The sequence below is a fragment of the Carcharodon carcharias genome, chromosome 2 (genome assembly GCF_017639515.1).
Source record: "Carcharodon carcharias isolate sCarCar2 chromosome 2, sCarCar2.pri, whole genome shotgun sequence".
NCBI classification, from domain to species: Eukaryota; Metazoa; Chordata; class Chondrichthyes; order Lamniformes; family Lamnidae; genus Carcharodon; species Carcharodon carcharias.
This window is the reverse complement of record NC_054468.1, coordinates 87,370,541-87,394,848: the sequence shown is the minus strand read 5'-3', so window position 1 is coordinate 87,394,848 and position 24,308 is coordinate 87,370,541. Positions and strand designations below refer to the sequence as shown.

At 46.5% G+C, this 24,308-nt stretch overlaps 1 protein-coding gene across 17 annotated transcripts in view; it reads left to right on the top strand.

The window, feature by feature from the left end:
* The window catches only part of kif1aa (kinesin family member 1Aa), a 290,591-nt gene that overhangs the window by 97,596 nt on the left and 168,687 nt on the right, over window positions 1-24,308 (top strand). For all 17 annotated transcript variants that reach the window (XM_041175369.1, XM_041175336.1, XM_041175327.1 and 14 more), the window contains exons 2-9: window positions 1,806-1,882; window positions 3,381-3,560; window positions 8,177-8,242; window positions 10,232-10,410; window positions 11,957-12,068; window positions 15,539-15,616; window positions 16,463-16,528; window positions 22,685-22,702. In XM_041175369.1, the coding sequence (XP_041031303.1) occupies window positions 1,806-1,882; window positions 3,381-3,560; window positions 8,177-8,242; window positions 10,232-10,410; window positions 11,957-12,068; window positions 15,539-15,616; window positions 16,463-16,528; window positions 22,685-22,702 (776 nt within the window). The remainder of the gene's footprint in view (window positions 1-1,805; window positions 1,883-3,380; window positions 3,561-8,176; window positions 8,243-10,231; window positions 10,411-11,956; window positions 12,069-15,538; window positions 15,617-16,462; window positions 16,529-22,684; window positions 22,703-24,308) is intronic.

The window sequence follows — 24,308 nt, the reverse complement described above, 5'->3', positions numbered from 1 at the left end:
AAAAATTTAAAAGCTTTGTGCATTTCTTGAATTACCTGGGAGCTTATGGAGCCAAATGTTCCCTGATGCCTTCTCCATGGCAAAGCCTCAGCCAATCAGAGTCGACTTGCCACCCAATCAGCACCCTTTTCTCCTGTGCTATAACTTGTTGGTTTTGTTTACAATTTGGCATTCTTGCATTTATCCTGATGAGTGCAAGACAAAAAGGCTTCGACAATTCTCTTTTCAGCTCTGTGTGTGAATGTATGTATATTATTATATATAATTATACATATATATATAAATATATAATTATATATTTATATATATTAAAATTTATATATAAATAGAATTATGGATCGCTAAGAATGAGGCACATGGGGGTCTAACAGAGATCAGCATGGTTTACAATAATGGGCGCATTGGACTGAGATACTGACTGAAATCGAGATAGTTTCTGAATTGAATTATGGATATCCATGACTAGGCTGGTGTGAGATCTTGTGGAGGCTTTCTGATAGAAGTGAAATCTATCTAGAACCTAGGGCACTTGATTGCTGTCTCTATACGAAGACAAATTATTATCAAATGTTGGCAGAGATCTGTGTGTTTGATTTTAATTACATTCACATTATACTGCTCACAGTTTGTACTTGACCAGGTAGCTGCACTGCCCATTTGTCTCAACCTTCTTGCCTGTAGCAGGTAGCTATCCCCATTGACCATTCCATGTGTCTCCGGAGATGGAATGTGGCTGATTAAATGAGGCACTGCCTGAGCTGAAATCCTCCACAGGCTTCCCACCTGACAGTTCAAGCATTTAAGTCTCGATCGTCTGCCCGGATTTCTTTCCCACCTGGCTGCAGCATTGTGAGGGGGTAGGTCTAGCCGGAAAAGTCCCAATCCCGCCCTTTCATTCAATTTTAACCAGTTGTTTTCATAGATTTTTAGTTGTGTGTTGTTTTGTGAAAGATCTAAAGGGTCAAAAGAAAACAGTGGCTGAGCAATGCAGCGAGAAAGAAATAGCACCCAGCACATATAATTGGTGATGGGATTCCACAGAAAGGACCCTGATTGCTTTTGTATTACACTGGCTTGGTTAGGCACGTGTCGACAACCACATACCACTGCTGGACACTGATGAAGGATGTCCCTGCCCTGAGCATCAAGCATCCAGCAGGTAGCTGAGGCCCCTCTCTCTCTGGAGCCCTCTCCTTGGGCCCCACTGCTTTCTTGATATCTTTGCAGAAGTCTCTCAGAATCCTAAAAAGACTCATATTTACATCCCAAAGCACCAATAAAATATATTTTTTTAAGTGTAGTCACTGTTGCAATGCAGAAAATGCATCAGCCAACATGTGCACAGCAAGATCCTACAGACAACACTGAGATAAATGACCAGATAATCTATTTTAGTGATGTAGGTTGAGGGATGAGCATTGACCAGGCCACCAGGGAAAACTCCACTGCTCTTCTCCCAATAGCACTGGGGGCTCCTTTATGCCCGTCTCAAAGGGCAGCCTCAGTTTAAGGTCTCATCTGAAAGATTGCACCTCTGCACTGGAGTGTGAGCCTGCATTAAGTGGGACTTGAACCATCAGCCTTCTGATTCCGAGACAAGAATACTAACCGAGCCATGGATGAAATCTTTTGCCCGAATACTTCTATCACTTCCTCTCACTGCTACCCAGTGCCCGCTTGCCACCGCATTTGTACAATGCTTTGCAGTATCTCACTACATTTAGTGTGATTATATAGGGTGGAAATTACTTGACTGGTGCACTGATACATTCTTCCTTTCTCATTGTCTTTCTGTTCTCTTGCAGCAATTATTAATCCGAAGCAGCCCAAGGAGGCCCCCAAGAGTTTCAACTTTGACTATTCCTACTGGTCTCACACCACGGTATGTAGCTCACCAGCACCTTACATAGAACAGAGGGAAATGAGCAGCTCCCAGTCCCCCACCTCTCCACTGCCCCATTCCCAGTAGAGGCCCAACCACCTTCAGCTGCTTCATCAATGAGCTTCCTTCCATCATAAGGTCAAAAGTGGGGATGTTCGCTGATGATTGCACAATGTTCAGCACCATTCATGACTCCTCAGATACTGAAGCAGTCCATGTCCAAATGCAGCAAGACCTGGACAATATTCAGGCTTGGGCTGACAAGTGGTAAATAACATTCGTGCCACATAAGTGCCAGGCAATGACCATCTCCAACAAGAACTCTAACCATTGCCCCTTGACATTCAATGGCATTACAATCACTGAAATACCACCATCAACATCCTGGGGGTTACCATTGACCAGAAACTGAACTGGACTAGCCATATAAATACTTTGGGTACAAGAGCAGGTCAGAGGCTAGGAATCCTGCAACGAGTAACTCACCTCCTGACTCCGCAAAGCCTGTCCACCATCTACAAGGCATAAGTTAGGAGTGTGATGGAATACTCCCCACTTGCCTGGATGAGTACAGCTCTAACAACATTCAAGAAGCTTGACACCATCCAGGCCAAAGCAATGCGCTTGATTAGCACCACATCCACAAATATTCATTCCCTCCACCACTGATGCACAGTGGCATCAGTGTGCACCATCTACAAGATACACTCTAACAACTCACCAAGTCTCCTTAAACAGCACCTTCCAAACCTGCGACCACTACCATCTAGAAGGACAAGGGCAGTACACATATGGGAACACCAGCACCTGGAAGTTCCCCTCCAGGCTACTCATCATCCTGACTTGGAAATATATCACCATTCCTTCACTGTCGCTGGGTCAAAATCCTGGAACTCCTTCCCTAACAGCACTGTGGGTGTACCTACACCATATGGACTACAGTGGTTCAAAAAGGCAGCTCACTACCACCTTCTCAAGGGCAGTTAGGGATGGGTAATAAATACTGGCCCAGCCACACCCCATGAAAGAATAAAACAAAGGCGAGTTACTCAGAATATAACCCATGGTTTTTCTGCCCTGAAAGTGTTAGACAGGACAGTGTAGAGGGAGCTTTACACTGTATTTCACCTATGTTTTATCTGCTCTGAGAGTGTTTGATGGGGCTGTGTGGATGGATCATTACTCTGCATCTAACATGTACTTATCTGATCTGGGAGTGATTGTTCTGTTGAGTTTATGCCCTCCTTCTTAGTGATTGATTTCCCTAAGGACTTTCTGTGCTCACTGTTACACAAAGTATGAATCAAACATGTCACAACAAATATGACTCCTGATATAGAAGAATATTGTCTTGGTGCATCAGTGTCTTAATGACAGTTGAGTTTATAAAGGAATACAGTATGTTTATGAGTGATGGATGGGAAGAGATTGGGATGGAGTTACTGAAGGAGGAGGCCAGGCCTGTTCTAACTATGACTACCTGATGCCTTAATTCCAGCCTGCCGACTTCAACTATGCCTCACAGCAGCAGGTATACCGGGACATTGGAGAGGAGATGCTGGAGCATGCCTTTGAGGGGTACAATGTCTGTATCTTTGCCTATGGACAGACTGGGGCAGGGAAATCCTACACCATGATGGGCAAACAGGAAAAGGAGCAGCAGGGGATCATCCCACAGGTAAAACCCATGAGTCTGCTAACTGAGGGTCTCAGGCTGAACTCCAGGTGGCATCATTATCCACTAGCATTACAGTCAATGGTCAATGATAAAGCAACAATGGAATCTTATCTCCACGGTACAGTCCGTGCACTCACCTTGTCCCCCAGTACAGTCCGTGCACTAACCGCGTCCCCAGTACAGTCCGTGCACTAACCGCGTCCCCCAGCACAGTCCGTGCACTCACCACGTCCTCCAGAACAGTCCGTTCACTCACCGCCTCCCCCAGTACAGTCCGTGCACTCACTGTGTCCCCCAGTACAGTCCATGCACTCACCACGTCCTCCAGAACAGTCTGTGCACTCACTGTATCCCCCAGTACAGTCTGTGCACTCACCTGGTCCCCCAGTACAGTCTGTGCACTCACCATGTCCCCAGTACAGTCCATACATTCACCGTGTCCCCCAGTACAGTCCGTGCACTGACCGTGTTTCCCATTACAGTCCGTGCACCCACCTGATCCCCCAGTACAGTCCGTGCACTCACCTGGTCCCCCAGTACAGTCCGTGCAATCACCTGGTCGCCCAGTACAGTCCGTGCACTCACCACGTTCCCCAGTACAGTCCGTGCACTCACCACGTTCCCCAGTACAGTCTGTGCACTCACCACGTCCCCCAGTACAGTCTGTGCACTCACCACATCCCCCAGTACGGTCCATGCACTCACTGTGTCGCCCAGTACAGTCTGCGCACTCACCACGTCCCCCAGTACAGTCCATGCACTGACCATGTTTCTCAGTACAGTCTGTGCACTCACCGTGTTTCCCAGTACAGTCCATGCACTCAACACGTCCCCCTGTACAGTCCATGCACTCATCGTGTCCCCCAGTACAGTCCGTGCACTGACCATGTTTCCCAGTACAGTCTGTGCACTCACCACGTCCCCCAGTACAGTCTGTGCACTCACCACGTCCCCCAGTACAGTCTGTGCACTCACCACGTCCCCCAGTACAGTCTGTGCACTCACCTGGTCCCCCAGTACAGTCTGTGCACTCACCATGTCCCCAGTACAGTCCATACATTCACCGTGTCCCCCAGTACAGTCCGTGCACTGACCGTGTTTCCCATTACAGTCCGTGCACCCACCTGATCCCCCAGTACAGTCCGTGCACTCACCTGGTCCCCCAGTACAGTCCGTGCAATCACCTGGTCGCCCAGTACAGTCCGTGCACTCACCACGTTCCCCAGTACAGTCTGTGCACTCACCACGTCCCCCAGTACAGTCTGTGCACTCACCACATCCCCCAGTACGGTCCATGCACTCACTGTGTCGCCCAGTACAGTCTGCGCACTCACCACGTCCCCCAGTACAGTCCATGCACTGACCATGTTTCTCAGTACAGTCTGTGCACTCACCGTGTCTCCCAGTACAGTCCATGCACTCAACACGTCCCCCTGTACAGTCCATGCACTCACCGTGTCCCCCAGTACAGTCCGTGCACTGACCATGTTTCCCAGTACAGTCTGTGCACTCACCACGTCCCCCAGTACAGTCTGTGCACTCACCACGTCCCCCAGTACAGTCTGTGCACTCACCAGGTCCACAGTACAGTCTGTGCACTCACCACGTCCCCCAGTACAGTCTGTGCACTCACCGTGTTTCCCAGTACAGTCCGTGCACTCACCTGGTCCCCTAGTACAGTCCGTGCACTCACCGTGTCCCCCAGTACTGTCTGTGCACTCACTGTGTCCCCCAGTACAGTCCATGCACTCACCGCCTCCCCCAGTACAGGCTATGTTCTCATGTGAATTCTGAATTCTTGATCATTTCTAGTCTCAGCTCCATTTACAGATATAATAAAACTGGTTGATCAGATGTTGCCTAGTTTCAAAGGTGTCTTCGAAATCTGATGCTAGTTTCACTTAATTTGATGAAGGATGTAATTGTGTGATCCTCTTTGTAAATGTAGACACTTGCTTCTTTGTGATGTAATGCTATTGTTAAAATTGATAATAAGTTTGGTCTGGTATTTAACACTATTTCCCTGGACCAGGCCACAGGACTTTCCCAGATGAATTTAGTGCTGGGAAGCTCTTGGACACCACCTGCTGTTGCTGCCGAGCGCTGTCACATTAAAATCTCCTCTCGCCTCAGGGCCCACTTCACCCCAACAGGATATAATAATCCCATGAAGGGCTGGATGGGTGGGTATTCAGGCCAGTTTAACAAGAAGAGCAGTGTCAATGTTAAATTGCAAACACCTTCCTGGAAGCCGCCACTTGAGGTTGGCCATATTGAAAATAATTCCACCCTTAAACGGCTACTTCAAATACAGGCACCGTCGCATCTCCCATAATAACATTCCCCTCTCACTCCATCCATTCCCATATGGAAGGCACATTGAGTGAGAACCCATGGGCTGGAATTTTTCGGAAGGCGGGATCTTGCTTCCCGCCGTCTGAAGAGTCGGTGGGGATTGTCCTGCAGCCATTTCACACTCAAACGTGCATTACGTGGCTGTAGGTGGGATCTGCCCCTCACTTGGGAGCAAGTCCCGCCTTAGAGAGCTGCCGGCCAATCTGAATGGCCGGAGGCTCTCCATCCCCTGCTGTGAGAGGAGCTGTAGTGGACAGAAGAGGAAGCGCATGAGGATGTCTGAGACTAAGTCTGGGTGTCGAAGGCCAAGGTAAGTTTGAAGGTAGGGAAGGCCTGGGGGTTGAGGGGCACAAAGGGGACAATCGGGGGATAGGCTGGGGTGGAGGTGAGGAGGTTAAGGAGCTCTGGAGGCCACTATATCTTAAGGAGAGGCGCCCAACTTCAGAAGGGAGCTTCTGATGGAGGAGCCTCCCCCGCCCTCCCCTTTCCTTGCTCAAGATCTAAGTCCGTTGATCTTCAGGCTTCCCCCACACAAGGTCAATCCTCCTGCTGGCCTAAAAATTGAGGCTGGGTGGGAAACGGCCCTTAAGTGACCAATAATTCCCCACTTAAAGGCCTCAATTGGGGCAAGGGCTGTGCCTGCCCCAGTGTAAAACTGCTGCATGGTCAGGGCGGGCAGGAACCCCGAGGAAATCCCATTCCTTCAAATTCATGCTCCCCCACCAACAGCCCAGAAACCCGCCGGTGGGAGAGCAGTGTAAAATCAGGCCATGATGTCTAGTTCAGGCACTGAATAGTTTGGTGAAATTGACAAAAGGTGAGTAATATCAGAACGTTGTAGCACAATGAAAGATCATGACTTTTACTGGGCCAATCACCAAGTCCATTTGCAACTGAAAACACTGGACATTTGGATAAGTGTGAGGTGGCAATGGGTGAAAGCAAAATGGATTTTAGATAATGGAGATTATTTTCACCAACATCCACAGTGGCAGAGACCTCCCAATATCTCTGGGATTGAATGCTTGCATAGCTCAATCTCAGGGATAGGGCATGTTCTCTGCTGCTATGGATTCTGGTTAAAGAGATCCCCATAGATCTGCACCAACCTGAACTGAAGTGGGATTCTGCCTCCAAGGCATTTAGGGTAAATTTCCCACTGCAGTGTACCCCTTCCTCACCCCCGCATGATGTCAGCCAAATCACTCACAGCAGAGAGCTGTGCCTGCCACCAGTTTAGTCGGGTGGGTGCCTGGAGAGTCAGGAATCCTGTCAGGAGTACTGACATACAGGAGGGGATCTCAAATTGTTGGGGTGGGTGGGGTGAGACTGGGGGCGGTGCTTGGGTGGTTTTGGTGTCAGCATTTTGCAGGGGAGTCTCTGAAATTGGGGGGTGTCTCAGCATTTAGAATGGTGTCTCTGAAGATGGAGATGAAGGCAATGGTTCACCACATGTCTCAAATATAAAAGGGTCTTTATGTACACGAGAGAGGAGCATGGGTGCAAAGCGTGAAAGTGGCCGAGCAGGAGAAATGCTGTGGTCAAACTGTGAGCAGCAGGCGTGACATGCAAACCAAGCAGTCAAAACCCAATTGAACACATGGAGAGAGTGGGGAACAGTCACTGTGTGGTGGGAGAGGCATCTCACTCCAGCTGTACAGATGAGCTGCTAACAGCCTCTTACTTATGGCCAAAATTAGCAGCAGTGGCACATGGAGAGAGAGGGTTCCTGACAGGGGTCTGAAGGATAATAATCCCTGCAATGTGGCTGGGATCCCTCAGGCACTTGGCCCTATAGCAGCTAGCTTCCAATGTAGCAGATTCCAGGGGCAGGCGATCATTCCATCAATGGAAAAGGACCTAGGATAGCAATAAGCTGGGAAACCCATCAAACAGAGAATGAGTTGGATGATCAGCCATGATCATAATGAATGGCAGAGCAGGCTTGAAGGGCCAAATGGCCTACACCTGCTCCTATTTTCTATGTTTCTATGAACTGAATTCACATCCTGCCGACAGGTCACCAGAATTAGGCACAATCCCAGGTGAGTAAAAGGAAGGAACTCTGCAGAGATGCAATCAATCCCAGGATATTTGACTCACCTGGTTTACTGTACACAGAATGATCATTTTGAAAATGAGGACACCTGCAAATAAAGGGCACTTGTGCAAGTCTCTTAGGTGCCCTGAATTTGCAGGGTTCACTGTAGTTACAAGTAATATGTTGTGATATTTTCTCTCATACGTTTCTCTTTCCCCAGCTATGTGAAGATCTTTTTGCCCGAATTAATGACAGTGCAAATGCCAATCTCTCGTACTCAGTGGAGGTAAGAATGAAACTTCCCGTTCCAAATTACTCCTCGTCCTGACACTTGGCTGTGATTATTTACAGTGTGCATTCAGGGGGAGGATGTCACATCTCACATCATAGAATTTATTTTTTTAAGAATCTTATAGGGAATGTTGGTGGCAAAATAGGTGTTCAGTCGCAGGGCCTACAATCAGGAGTGAGATGACTGCTGTGGAAAGGGCTCCTTTGCAAAATGTCTTTAGCCTTTTCAGTTCCTAATGGGTATGGCCTACAAACCAAAACAGCCCCATAATTGAATGGCAGACAGGCCTATAAATTATGTGGTAAGCAGGAAAGATATCACATTAGCAGCAAGTGCTCCACAGTAGTTGAAGCAGGGACATGTTGATGAGGGAGCTGTACTCTTCATTGAGCTCTACATGAACTGAGAGTACTTGAGTGGGTGCTGTCAACCTTGGGGGCCTGAATGAGGGAGTATTCCATTCCACTAACACCAACCATCTCAAACTGCACCAACAACTTTTGTTTACATAGCAACTTTAACATAGGAATGTGTCCCAAGGCGCTTCACAGAAACATGACCAAATAAAGATCAACTATGAGACAAAGAAACATTAGGAGGGAGTGGAGGTGTTTAGGGAGGGAGCTGCAGAGCTCAATGCCTCAGCAGTTGAAGGCACGGTGCCTGCGGTAGGGCAAAGGACATGAAGGACGTGCAAGAGGCCAGAATTAGAAGAAGACAGAGTCCTCCAAGGTCTGTGAAGCTAGAGCAGGTTTCAGAGATAGGGAGCAACTTGGCTGTGAAGGGATTTGAACGCAAGGATCAGAATTTTGAATTGCCATTGTTGTTGAATTGGGAACCAATGTAGGTCAGCAAACTGGGGGGTGGGGGGCAGTGATGATGGGTGAGTTTGCACACAGGCAGCAGTGTTTTGGATAAGCTGAAGTTTAAGGAATGGGGAGGATGGGAAGCCATCCAGGAGAGCGTTGGGGCAGTCGAGTGTGGAGGTGACAAAGGCTTGGAAGAGGGTTTCAGCTGCAGATGAGCTGAGGCAGGGCAAGGACAGGTGATATTACTGAAGTGGAAGTAGACAGGCTTTGTGATAGAGAGGATATGGGGTCAGAAGCTGAGCTCAGACTCCAAGGTTGCAAATAATCTGGTTCAACCTGAGTAATGGCTCAGGAGTGGGAGAAGGAATTTGTGATGAGTTTACGGAGTTAGTGGTGGGGGCTAAGCCAACAGCTTTATCCTTCCTAAGGTTTAATTGGAAGAAATTGTGGCTCATCCAGGTCTGGATGTTTGACAGCAGCTTGACAGCAAGGAGGTAGTGGAGGGTTGAGGGAGGTGATATTGAGATGGAGCTGGGTGTCGACATGGTAGCTGATTCTACACCTTTGAATTATGTCACCGAGGGGCAGCATATAGATGAGGAAGAGGAGGGATCCAAGGATAGATCTTCCAGGCACTCATAAAAAGCTTACATTTAAAATTAATCATGTATGTGCTATAGTAGAAATTCCACATACTTCACCAGTACTACTGATTCTCCAGCTCTCATCGTTTTTATTACACATTTCCTACGCAATGCCTTAGGTTTCCACCACATTCAGGGAACATCCTGAAAGACTGCTTTTGCAGTTATATGACCACAGTTATATCATACGACTGGTTATTTAAATGCTTATAAGTACACTAATGGCTGCAGGTCAGACAATGAGTTAACATACTGACCTTTCACCCCGCTGGTTCATGCTGCATATCTCCAGCAGACAGGGTGTTTCAGGTCTGAGTGTAGGCGTGGTTGTCGCTTGGTGCAGAGAAGGCAAACAGAGAAAAAAGTTTTCTTCTAAAAGAGGGAGTAGGGGCATCTCATCCTCCTAAAGCAAACATTACTTGAATTACGCACACTGAATAAGGGTGGTCGAGAGAATCCCATTTCTCCGGCTGACAACTATGAGTCTGGTGTTTCGTTCTTTCGTGTGACCTTCTTGCTGTGTTTCGCAGGTCAGTTACATGGAGATTTACTGTGAACGTGTGCGAGACCTCCTGAACCCCAAGACCAAAGGGAACCTTCGTGTTCGGGAACACCCCATCCTCGGCCCTTACGTGGAGGACCTCTCCAAACTCGCTGTCACCTCCTTCAATGACATTTCAGACCTCATGGACTCAGGCAACAAGGCCAGGTATGAGGAACTGGATACCTCCTGCCATGGGGAACATAGGAATCATCAGACAAATAAAGACCAAGGTCACCTTACATCATTCTGGTAGTTGCTTAATACACCAAAAATGGAACTACTGACTAATCATAGGAGTTGATCTCTATCAGTTGGTCTACAACAGACCCAGACATGAGGCAAGGAATCCGCCTACTGGCGGAGAGCTTTGGGAACCAGAGATCCAAAGCCACTGGTTCCTCCCAGCTTGCTGCACTTATCATCTCTTAAATTACTCGTCTACTTATCCTAAAATGCTATTTTCAAAAACAAATCTCTGACTTATATCTAAACATTTCAATATTGTTTCTGCCATCTCCCTAGGGAGCCTTTTCCATAGATTGACCACTTACTCTCTGAAAGATTGTGCCCTTATATCGGCTTAAACTGGAAGATGCTTAAGGTAATGGCAGCTATCAATGGAGCACCACTTTGGGCATCGTTTCCAGCAAGATTTATTCAAACTGCTGCCCCCAAAGTGACAGGCTGATGGAATAATCGACTGGCCACTGTGTGCTCAGTAAGAGTGGGGGGGTGTGCTAAATTTAACCTGATCTATTAAGCAGTCATTGGAATGTAAAATTGGATGTTGCAGGTTTGGGGAATTGTGGAACATGTGGCCACTCTGATCCTGGCACTCTTCCTTCGGGTAGGTTATGTTAAACTGTCTCACAGAGAATAATGGGACCCCAGGAATCAGTGTTACGTTTGCCCCCAGATCATCTATTGAATAGCATTTCCTTCATGTCACTAACTGATGAAAATGTTAACCTTGCTATCACTTATTAAAGGCTTTTGACCCCACTCACTGAGAGGTATAACCCTCCTTAACTCACGGACAAATATTGCCCCCACAGATATTGTTACTCACTGAAGTCTATTGGACCCGTTGACATTCACTAAATACTTTTGCACCTGTTGTTACATATTGATAATTATTAGCCCTAACTCACGCACTAATGAGTACAGCCCCTCCTGTCACTATTGCCGCTGCTGTCACTGACTGTTGACCCTGTTGTCATTAACTATTGCCCCCCACCACCAATGACTATTGTCCCTGCCATTACTGATTATTGCCCCCATCACCATTGACTATTGCCCCCACCATCATTGACTATTGCCCCCACCATCACAGACTATTGCCCCCACCATCACAGACTATTGCCCCCACTGTCACTGACTATTGCTTCTGTTGTCACAAATCCCAAACCATTTGCTCCTGAATGTGAGTGACAGGGAGAGCTGTTTTTTTTCACAGTCTTCATCGAAGATAAGGTTCCACTGTAACTCCAATGATGTCAGTGCCTGATTGGAAGGTAAGTATGGGACAGAGGAGACTTGGGCATGCTAATGAAAGTCAATAACAAGAGTATTAACCTTCAATCTGCTGAGAGATGCAAATGAAAGAATTGGCAATGCGGGGATGAGTGAAAGCAAGAGGCAGCCCTGTGAAGAAATGTGAAAGAGGAAGAGGTCAGACTCAGGTTCTTGTCTTTGTTTTCTCTCTCCTCAGAACGGTGGCTGCCACAAACATGAATGAGACGAGCAGTCGATCTCACGCTGTGTTCAACATCATCTTCACACAGAAAGCACATGACTTCACCCCAGATACATCCTCTGAAAAGGTAAAGGCAATGAGCAGACCGGGGTGGCAGGGGAATGTCAGCAGATTAACACTGTCCATTCCAATCCATCCCAGTGACAGTAAGGGATTGAGAGTATGCTTGCTCTGATTGAAGACCGAATGGTTCAGTGCCCTTCCACCTCCGAGAGTTGGGCTTTAAATCCAGCTCATTCAGATAGGACATAGGCCTTTTACTGTTTGATGGAGAACTGTCCTGTGTTTAAACCTGAGTTTAAATCCAGCTCAGACATATGGTTGAAAGCCAGTGATAACCTTTGAGTGAACTTGTTTCAGACAGACTGATCGGATTCCTGGTGGGCATGAGTCTTCAATAGAAACATAACTATGAGAAAAAGGAATATCTTCTATATACTTCATCCAAAGTTCAGCTCCCTGTACCTTAACATGTACCAAGTCCTATTCACCCACCACTCCTACACTTGCTGACTTATATTGGCACCCTGTCCATCAACACCTTGATTTTAAAATTCTTATCCACAAGTTCAAACCCCTCAATGACCTCATCCCTCCCTAGCTCTGTAACCTCCTCCAGCCTTATAACCCTTGCATGCCTTTCAACTCAGCTTCTTGTGCTTCCACACAAACGTAAGAGATAGGAGGAGTAGGCCATTTATTCCCCCACACCCGCAAGCCTGCTAGGCCATTGGATTGAGGCTGATCTGAGTGTTCACTGCCTGCGCTTCACAACCTTTGACTGCCCCGCGCGCCCCCCCTGTAGATCAAAAATCTGTCTTTCCTCTGCCTACTATTGGCAATCGTTCCTTCCTAAACCTCTCCATCTCTCTCTCTCTCCTGCTTTAAGAACCTCCTTGAAACCTACCTGTTTGACCAAACTTTTAATCACCTGCCCTAGTATCTCCTTCCATGACTTGGTGTCAATTTTTGTCTGATTTATGTCCCCATGAAGCATCTTGGGATATTTTGTGCCATTTTACTACCTCAGAGGCACAATATAAATGCAAGTTGTTAGCAAACTGAAGTGACTGTCAGGGTTTGTGACTATATGTCACCGCAGCAAAAGCTGTGCAGTCAGGTAACCGCAGATTAACGTGATAAAAGCAAAATACTGCGGATGCTGGAAATCTAGAACAGAAACAAAAATACCTGGAAAAACTCAGCAGGTCTAACAGCATCTGTGGAGAGGGATACAGTTGACGTTTCGAGTCCGTATGACCCTTCATCAGAATTAAGACATATAGAAATGAGATGAAATATAAGCTGGTAGAAGGGGATGGGACAGGTAGAACTCGATAGGAGCCTTTCCCCCCACCCCACCCCCACTAGTGCCATCTGCCACTAGCTTATCCTGCTTGCTACCCTTAATGTCCCCATTAGCATGTTCGTTAGATAATATCACCATTGTCAACACCCTTTGTCCTTTTGTCTATGACACCTTTGGCAATCTCTCCTTTGCCTCCAACTATCACTGGCCCCCTATTGAGCTCTACCTGTCCCATCCCCTTCTACCAGCTTATATTTCATCCCATTTCTATATGTCTTAGTTCTGATGAAGGGTCATATGGACTCGAAACGTCAACTGTATCCCTCTCCGCAGATGCTGCCTGACCTGCTGAGTTTTTCCAGGTATTTTTGTTTTTGTCCCAGATTAACATGTCTGGATTTGGCATGGAAATGGAGGAGCGGTATTCTCAGGAATGAGAGGCTATCGTTGTAAAGAAATGTTGGGAAAACTGATTCCTTCTTTCATTGTTGAGAAGGTTATAATCTAATAAACTTTTACAAAATCATGGCAGAAAATGAATTTTCAGTGTATGGTGAATTTATTCCAATTAAGGAAGGGTGCACACTGAGGGTACAGCTCAGGAATGAAGGAAGAGCTTAGAAGAAATGTTTTCAGATGGAGGGTTATTAGATCATGAAATTCTTTATGACACATGATTATGGAAGTGGATTCTATAACATCACGGGTGGCATTCAACCTTTTCCGAAATCCAGAGCTGGATGAGCAGAAATTTCCTCCAATTAAATATTGGGAAGATCGAAGCCATTGGTCACGATCCCCACCACAAATCCCACTCCCTTGCCACTGACTTCATCTCTCTCCTTGGCTACTGTCTGAGGTTGAACCAGACTGTTTGAACTTTGGTGCCATATTTGACCCCAAGATGAGCTTTCAACCACATCCACAGCATCACTAACACCAACTATTAACACCCATGTAACATAGCTCGACTCCACCCTGCCTCATCGCATCTGCTGCTGAACCCTTCCTGCCTTTGTTACCTCCAGACTTGACAATTTCAAAGCACGGCTGGCCTCCCACCCTCTGCAAACTTCAGGTCATCCAAAACTGTTGCCTGTGTCCTAACTCAAACTAAATTCCATTCAACCCATCGCTCCTGGGCTCAGTGACCTACACGAGCTCCTATTTCAGCAACACCTCCAGTCCCACAATCCTTTGTAATACTAGCACTCCTCTAATTCCTGAGCATCGTGATTTTAATCCCTCCAGCTGCCTAGGCCCTGTATTCTGGAATTCTTTCCCTAAACCGCTCTCCCTCCCTACCTCGTTTTTCTCCTTTAAGACACTCCTTAAAATCTACCTCTTTTCCCCTTCAAGCCACTCACCATTCTGGCTTGAAACTATATCGTTGTTCCTTCACTGTCATTGGGTCAAAAACCTGGAATTCCTTGCAAACAGCACTGTGGGTGTACCTACACCACATGGACTGCAGTTCAAGGACGCAGTTCACCACCACCTTCTCAAGGGCAATTAGAGACGGGAAACACATGCTGGCCTAGCCAGTCATGCCAATATCCCATGAATGAATAAAAAAAATGTTTCTGGTCATCTGCCTTAATGTTTCCTTATGTAACTCAGTGTTGTATTTTGTTTTATAATGTCTCTGTGAAGCACCTTGGGACATTCTACTATGTTAAAAGCACTATATGAATACAAGTTGTTAGTGTTGTTGGGGTGAACAAGAAAAGCCCTTAACATTATGGCTGCTCTTTGCACACCACTGTTCTGTTGAAGTGTCATGAGGACTCGAAACGTCAACTCTTTTCTTCTCCGCCGATGCTGCCAGACCTGCTGAGTTTTTCCAGGTAATTCTGTTTTTGTTTTGCCTGTCACACGCCCAGCCCTGATTCTGTGATTATGCAGCTTTTGTCACTGCTCGTTCTGTTCTTCATTGACAGTTACATCTTGCCTCTGGCTGCACCTTATGAAGCATCAAATCCAGCTCTGAGCCTTGGCACACAGTGACTGCCCTGATGCTGGGGTACATATCACCTAGGTTACAGATGGCCTAGGTTACAGGAATATTATACAGTGATGTATACAGAATTTGTATATACATTTACAGTGCATAGAGAACATGCCAGGGAGTTATAACGGGGTCCAAAATGGGGGAAGAGAATTAAAATTAACAATTATGTTATGACTCTTCATGAAATGCCCTGCTTTGTTTCTAATTTCTTCTATAGGTCAGTAAAATCAGTTTGGTCGATCTTGCTGGAAGTGAAAGAGCAGATTCCACAGGAGCAAAGGGAACACGATTAAAGGTGAGAATTTGTATCCATCCAGCCATTCATCCATTAATTTATCCACCCATCTGTACATTCATTTATCCACCCACCCAGCTGTCTATCAAACATATATCTGTCTACCCCACCCTTTCATCCATCCAGCCATCCAGACCCCATTCATCAACCTGTCTTTCCACAAACCCACCCATGAGTTCATTCATCCAGCTACCCATCCATCCAATCATCCAATCATCCATCAAGACCTTGACAGGTGACCTTTCTACCTGTCCATTTACTCCTTCATTCGTTTACCCCCTGTCCAGCCACCCAGACACTCACCTTGATGTGTTTATTAGTATATCTGTGTTGTAATCCAAACTCTCCAATGCCCTGTCCCTCTTATGTGGTGATACCACAGTCAGTTCTGTTATGAGTCTTGTCAATATTCCACATTCAGTTTTGAACAATAGGGTTTCAATGTGAATTTGGAAGTATGCCATTAAAGTATGTTGTTTGACAGCTGCAGTTAATTTGATATACATGTGAAAAGTACCCCACATCACATTAATGCCTTTTCATTTAGAATCATTTTGAGTTCCCAGGTGCGTCACTGTATTTCTTAAACTTGAGCTTCCATGTCGCACTTTGAAAAGTGTCATGTTTTGCACTGGTTTATTGGTGGTAGCCTGTGTGTGTGAGCAATTAGAATGAACACTCTTATTTGAAATCACACCATGTATAATCCGTAAGGCAATCAGCAAAACGTTTCAATTAAATTGTTATGTTGTGTTTGTTTTAATTAGAGAAACAATAATAAATTGAATTTATGTTCAGTTCTTTTTTGCCTGTGTAGTTTAATTGTTCTTTCCTTGTTGTCTGCAGGAAGGTGCAAATATCAACAAATCTCTAACAACCCTGGGCAAAGTCATCTCGGCATTGGCGGATGTGGTGAGTGCAACCTGTTGCTTTTATTGGATTGTTCTGGTATGGTGAGGATGTAGGCACTTCTCCACATTAAGCAAGATGCTGAAAGCAACTGAGGAATCTTGGCAGAATCAATGCCCAACGTTCCCAACCAATATAGAGTAGCAATTAACAAAGTCAATAGAATGACAAAACCTGTAGGCACAACAGTAGGATTAGAGTCAGAGGAAGTCAGGGTTCTAGAGTTCGACTGGTCCCCGGGCATGATTTGTTATGATCCTGGACGAGTACCCCAATTTGTTATGCTCCTGGATGACGAGGGGTGAACTGGCTCTCCTTTATTCAAACCCTTCGGTTGGTCGCAACAAGGTTAATTTAAAAAGGATCCCTTCCCTCATGGATACCTTTACCAGTCCAAATGTTTCAAAAGGTGCCAATTTAACCAGGTTTTCTTGAGTTAAAGAAAGAGTGAGTTTATGAATCACTAAAAGGCGAGAAAAAGTAACAAAAATGCAACGCACATACACACAGATTAGAAATGAGAAGTGAGTCCAGAAATAAAAGTTTAAAAAGATGTATATGAATCAGTTTTTTGGCTTGTCCATGAGGAGTAGATGGTGAAACATTGCAGCTGTTAAGTTGGAAGATTCCAGGAGAGCCGACTTTGGCAGTTGAGCAGCTGGTTTGTAGATTCTTTGTTTCGCAGGTTAGCTGAAAGGAGTTGTCCTGTTTCCTTTTTGGCTGTGGCTTTGCTAACTTGTGACTTGCTTCCAACAATCAGAGAGAGAACATTTTTCCTGCGAGCGCAGGGATGCCTAGTTGATGTTCTTCAGCTGTGACCTTCACAGCACACCCTCACACACCAGGTCTGGAACACCAAAACTAGCGCACAGACCAGGGTTGCAGATGGATTTTTAACCCCTTTTCTCATGTACTTCTGAAAGGGAAAAAAAAACAAATGTGTCTTGCCTAGATCTGCTTTCTTTTCAACTCAGATCATATCCACAGTCTGGGATATAATTCACAGGAGATAGTAATCAGCCTTCATTGTCTTCGCAATCACAGGAAGTTACAGTTCAGTTTTTGCATTGCATTCTTTCCTTTGAAGTGTCCCTGTCTGAAGCAGGCCCTGACACATTTTTAGGTGTAACATTCCATTCTCTGGATGAGTTGGTCAAGTGTAATCCACATACGAATTTCTCAGCAAGTGGTTACTTTGCAGTCTCACCCTGCTTTTGCTTGTATGTCCTTTTTAAAAAAAAACATATCTTACTTAAAAGTTCGATATGTCTATAAGTAATTCAGGGATATGATCCAAGATATTGACACTGGTCAGACCCTAATACAAATATTGTGTCAAGCCATGTTTGCCAAGATACAAGGGTTACTTTCTGGCACACGAAGCAGTGCACAAACCTGATCCCTCATGTCAAAGAAAAAATATTTTTAAAAGAAAGAGGTGCATTTTTATAGCGCCCTTTCATAATCTCAGGACATCCCAAAACACTTTGCATTAAGTACTTTTCTTCTGGAGTGTAGTCTGGAGAAAAGTGGCAGCTAATTTGCACATAGCAAGGTTGCATCAACAGCAATGGTCTTTTTTTAGCGATGTTGATTGAGGAAGAAATATTGGACAGGCCACTGAGAAGAACTTCCCTGCTCTTCTTCGAAATAGTGTCATGGGATCTTTTATATACAACAGAGAGAGCAGTTAGGTCCTCGGTTTAACTTTTCATCTGAAATACATCTCTGACAATGTAGCACTCTGTCCGAACTACACTGAAGTGTCAAACTAGATTTTTGTGCTCAAGTCTCTGGAGTGGGACTTGAAACCACAACTGAGTGAATCATGAACAAAGACTCAAAAACTTCAGCCTTTCAGCCTGAAAAGGAGGGGTCTGGCAGGTGATCTTACAAAGGTTATAGGAAGGTAAATTGATAAAAACAATACGAGAAAACATAAATTGCAAGAATAGGATGTTCTACTCTAGAAGGTCAGTTGGTGAAGGGTGGAACTGGAGACAACGCTTACACACTTCTTTATTTATTTTCAGAGTTTCTAATTACAAGCATGCATCTCTGAACCCAACCGCCACGGTTTTAGTGTGGTTCCATTGGGGGTGGGCATCATGGCGGGTGAGGGGGGGAGGGTATAATTCTGCATGAGGGACAGAAATTGGTTTCACATCAGCATGAAACCGCAGTGGGATCATCCACCATTGTCCACACGCTGGATCGTAAATCCTGGTGTGAACACAATTGACATCCCAAGGCCTGACTGGAATCGTCCCCCGGATGCCGGCCCAAAAACGTCTGGACAAGCATGACATGTGCTGACGTCGGGACTTACCATGAGGGCCTTGCTCAGATAGCAGACATCCAAGAAGAAGATGGTGCTGGAGCCCTACAGCTACCGGACCGTGGAGGAACACATACATCGCATGCTGGGTGGATCCTCATGCAAGTGGCTCCACCAGGAAACAGCTCACGGAAGGTGGGAGGTCTCCATTGATGTCTCAGGTCTGCTTCAGAACATCATGGTCTTGGCCACGGGCTGCTACAGATGACTGGTGAAGGGAGGGAAGAGGAAGGTCTAGGTGTGAGTGGGGGAGGAAGGTGTACTGGAGGTTGGAGTGAGGTTGGTGGGGGGGGGGATTGAAGGTGTTTGGGGGATGAGGTTGGGAATGGGGGGATGAAGGTGTCAGGGGAGGAGGGAGTACCGGGGGAGGAGGGTGTATCGGGGAGAATGCTGCAAGTGGGGAGGTAGGTGTAAGGGGGGAGGACGGTGTAAGCAGGGATGAAGGTGTAAGGAAGTGAGTTTGGAGAGGGGAAGGTGTCTGGGGGAAAGAAAGAGTTCAGAGAGGGGAAGGTGTCTGGGGGTGGAGGGAGTTCAAAGAGGGGAAGGTGTACAGGGGAAGGGTGGAGTTTGGAGGGGGGAAGGTGTCCGGGGAGGATGAGGGAGTAAGGGTGGAGGAGATTCTAAGGGTAACATGCAAGGGAGGGGTCTTTGGAGTCAATGACTGCCTCCTGGGGAGCGAACTGAGGGTGGGCATGGTAGGAGGGAATGGTGAGTGTGAGAGGGAGCAGAGGGAGCCGGTGGGGTGGGAGGGTGAGAGTGCGCCAGTAAGGTTAGAAGGGACAGTGAGGTTGATTGGTGGGGACATGGAGGCAAACATGGACCCTGAGGGTGGGAAGGAGGAGGTTATGGAGGTCAATGTGGATGGGGGTGGAGTTCTCTGGAAGGTAGGAAACTTGCAGGTTCACCTGGACATCCTGAAAAGACAAGGGTTTGGGTTGGAACGTGATGGTGGGGAGGTGGAAGTTGATGCTGGGGTTACACAATGAAGGGGGAAGGGACATGGGGAGGGGAAAGGATGGGGGAGCTTAGCAGCAACTTCACCCCAACCATGATATGCAAATCGAAAATGAGCGGAGCATCATGTTGAACGGGCACAGGTGCTCAGAGGCTGGACAGAGATACAGGTCAGCTCAGATGGAAAACTGAAAGAGAACCCAAACAGGCAGCATTGAAAGTGCTTGGGACAATGAGAAGAGTGTGATGGATGAAGGCTCCGTGTCTGTGGGAGAGTGCTTGCACAAGTCTCTGAAAGGCCCTGCCACACACACACTTCTTTCTCCAGAATCACTTGTGGTCCGGCTGCATACAGCTGAACTACTAGTGGGGAGATGCAGGGGTAGGACTTGTGAAGCCTGTCAGTGAAGCTGAAAGAATACGTTACACATTATTCAGTGAAAGTGAATTTATTTCCAGATTATAAAGTAGTAAAATGTGTTCACCCATGCAACCACTTGTGTTCTGAATTTTTTAACTTTTCTAGGCCTACCACTTCTAGGTGCTGCCCTGACATCAACAACGGGGTGGAGACAGCCTGTGCAATGGTTGACCCTGTTGCTTGATAACTTTGGCATGTGTCCCATGGAGAACTGAGGCCTTGAGGACCTTGGCTTATTTTGGTTGTCCTCCTGTGGGGCCAGCTGCTCCCTCTGTGGTGACAGAGGATGAGGTTGAGGGGATCACAGGCAGAGACTTGGAGAGAGCAGACAGCCTCTGAGATTCCTGAGTGGATGACTCAGAGGTTTCCAGCTGCTGCTCCTCCTCACTTCGGGTGCCCGAGGGCACCAGCCTGACTCCTTGAAGGAAAGGAGCACCTGGAGGGGCATTGAGGTGCCCCATTTCCCTCTCATGTTGCCACTGGAGAAACTCATCTATGGCTACTGCGATGGAGTGCAGGTCTGCACACATCTCCACATTCTGTTGGACTGGGTTCTCCATGATGTCCACCATCCTTCCCATGGAGACCTCCATGCGTGCACCTGTGGGCACCACTGCATCAGAGAGCAGGTGGACTCACTCCTCCAACTTGTGTGGCACTCTGTTGAGGTCTCCCAACAGCTTTGCAGGATGCTCCCCCGCCTTCTGCTAACTCTCCATGATGAGTTGGAAGGCCGAAACTAGAGGCTCATCATCTGACTCAAACCTCAGATGCCTGTTCCCCAGCAGTTCTGCAAGTGCCGGGGAGCTTGGCTGAAGCTGCCTCCTGCTGCTGCGGACATGTGTCTGTGCGGTAACCACCAGATTGTGAACCCGAGCATGCTCTACATCTAGGTCCCACTGAGGTGCATGTCTTTGCGCTGGTGGAGGGTGTGGGTAAGCGCTGTGATGGGTTTTCCAGGCTGCTTATTTCCAGCTTTTCAATGGTGAAGGTTTCCTCTTGGCTGGAGGTGAGCATTTGGATGGAGCTGAGGGACTGTCTGGCTGAGGGTGTCAGTCGCTTGGCAGAGCTCCCGTGAACCAAAGTAAAGATAATTAGTGCATGGCAGCAGAGTCACAAGCCATAGAGAGAGCACTCACTGTTCCGTTGAGAGAGGGACGATGTGGTGCAGGATCCTCACGTCGGTGTTCGCTGCTGACCTCACCGTCATCACAAGCAATATCCACTTCCTCACCAGTCCGTGCAATAGCACATGCCTCAAAGTGAGTGAAGGGTCTAATGTGGGCCACTTCACCCCTGGTCCAGGACTGCTTGCTCCTGCTGTGAGCCAGTTTCCGCTGCATGAAAACAGTTGGAGAGTGTGAGCAGGACACATGGCACTGTGTGGAATGTTTGTGTGGTGAGCAGCGCAATGGATGGGATGAGGACTTGAACTCGAGAGGATATGAGCCTAATGGAGATGCAAGGGTGTTTGTGAGAGTTAGCGGTGTTGTCCCTTGAGGTGTGAGATCCCTGTGGATGTGTGATGGGTTTGGGGGTGTGTGTTGAGAGTAATGAGTTGGTTGACTTACCCTGGCAGAACGGATGAAAGGATTCACCCTCTTCCTGAACTGGATGGCTGACTGGTGGTGCTGACTGCCACTGCCACTGACTCCCAGGCCAGATGGACTCTGATGGACCTCCTCTGGCCTGAGTGGGAGTACAGGATTTTGCAGCAGGCCTCAATGGTGTCCAAAGGTGTTCCAGTGAGGCATCACTACGTTTGAGGGCTGCTGTCTTCCTGGCTTTTGGGGCCATTTGTTGCCTGGAGCAGTCCTGGTCTGTAGACAAGAAGTAGGCTGCACTCTGGTGTGCTTTAAATGTGTTGCACTGAGTGAGGAAGCGCTGAGGTCATGTTGTGGGAAAATCCGAGCCAGCCCGCCAGCCATCCACTGTATTTCCTGTGAATGCATTATTAATGAGGTGGGACGCACCAGGATTGGAACACTATGGTATGAAAACCCACCATTGCAGCCAGTGGGTAAAACCTTTTTTTTCACCCTGCTACCACACTTTGTGCAAATCTGGGACGATTCCACCCTGTGTCTATTTTTATAGTAAATCCTCAGTTAATGCCTGTATTTGTTTAATTGTTAATTGTACTTCAATTGTATTTATGTACAAGTACAAGAGACAGATGCTGAAACGGGTAAAAGCCACATTTAGGACTGATATCAAGAACTGATATCATCGTATTAAAAATAGATTCTCTCTGTGATAGTAACATCCCTAATAAAAGGGATCCTGATTGAGATGACCGATTGTTATTCTGATATCCTTTAATGGTAGTCTCCTCACAGCTTCTTATGATATTAGTAATGTGTTCTAGGTGTTGTGGAGTAGTTGCAGTGATGTGCCACATGTCTGATCTACTCAGTGAGCTTCTTCCTTGTTCTGTTTTTTACAGGATTCTGGATCAAACAAGGTATGGATAATACTTGCTGACACTCACGTTAACAGGGTTCATCCTGTGCTATCTCTCAGTTCACATCAAGATCAGGCCCAGCTATGATATCCAGGCAGTGAAGTAATCTGCCAACACTCACAACCTGGGCTCCTCCATGAAGAATTCGGCGCTTTGGTGAGGTACAAGAGGGTAACCGATACCCGTGGAGTTGTACCTTAGCAAATTCAGGAGAGGTGGTGAAGAGGAGGGGAGGGAACATTGACTGCCATCAGTTTGAAAACCTTTGAAGTCAGCTTGAGCTTCACAGTTGGCAAACTGAGCCATGTTGCTTCAGTGTGGACATGTATACAATAATTCCAAACCTGTCTTGTACAGGGCAGAGACTGAGGGACAAAAGTGGATGGTTAATATATGGTGTAACTTCCTTGCTGGATGACACAGTAAAAGGAGTTCATGCATGTCTCTTGTGTGTCTTTCTTCCGAGAGAGTGGGGCATTTGGCTCTCTTTTTTTAATAAATAGCTATTATCTTGTGGTTCAGTATCTCAGGCCAATCTTTTAGGTGACCCCTCACGCCTTTTGTTCAAAACAAGTGCTTTAATTTGCCAGATATTAAGGTGAGTCAGTTTTGTGCTCAGGGATTAACCACAGAATATTGCCCACTTTGTTCTGACTTCACTGGTGTTAACTGGTGACCTCAGAAGATCTTCCTTTTCTTCGGAAGTTGGAAGAGTAACATTGCACTGGACTGAGTATAGAAGATGCTGGAAATACTCAGGCAGTTTCTTTTGGAGAGAAACAGCATTAATGGGCCATTAACTTACACAGTTAAAATCGGGCCCAATGTTTCAGGCCAATGACCTTTTATCAGAACTGGAAGATGAACACCTATTGAGCATGTACTTATACATTGGGCTATGACTTAGGCTTCATTTGAAACAAATTTATTAAGCAATAAAAGAAGAGTGAGCACTAACAAACTGTAGATTTTCCAGTCGTTTTTAAACTTAGCTAACTCAAGTAAATAGAAAAATAATATTGCAACCTCAGCATGAAACAATAGTGTGTGTAATACTGCATTCTTATGTCATGGTGCTTTTTCTTATCATCCACAGAAGGTGCTAACCCTGAACATCTCTCCAGAGACTTTAGACAGATTTTTCAAATTAAACCAGGCAGGCTGAGCAATAGTTTCCAAAGCACAAGTGTGGTCAGACCAATTTAAATTTAATTTAAACAACATAGAACACTCAATCAATTATATATTCAAACCAATTCCATAAGATGTCTGTGTTTGAATTGAAAGACATGGTTCTACACTCAGGCACCTGTCTCAGTCAAACCTTCATGCCAAATGCATTAAAATAAATTGGGAAATGTTCTTCTCACAATGTGAGTGTTGTAACACATTGGACTGGATTTTCAGATCCAGCAGGAACACCACGTCACTGGGGTCAGACGCACTTCCAGCTGTTCCAGCGAATGTTGACTTCAGCAGATTTTCTGGGGTCAGACTGGTTTCAGTCTATCTTTGTGCTTCATTTAGTAAAGAAAGGGAAATGGCTGCTGCAACTGCCACAATGTTGCTTGGCCTCCAACCCTAGCCCAAGTCATCTATTAAAAAA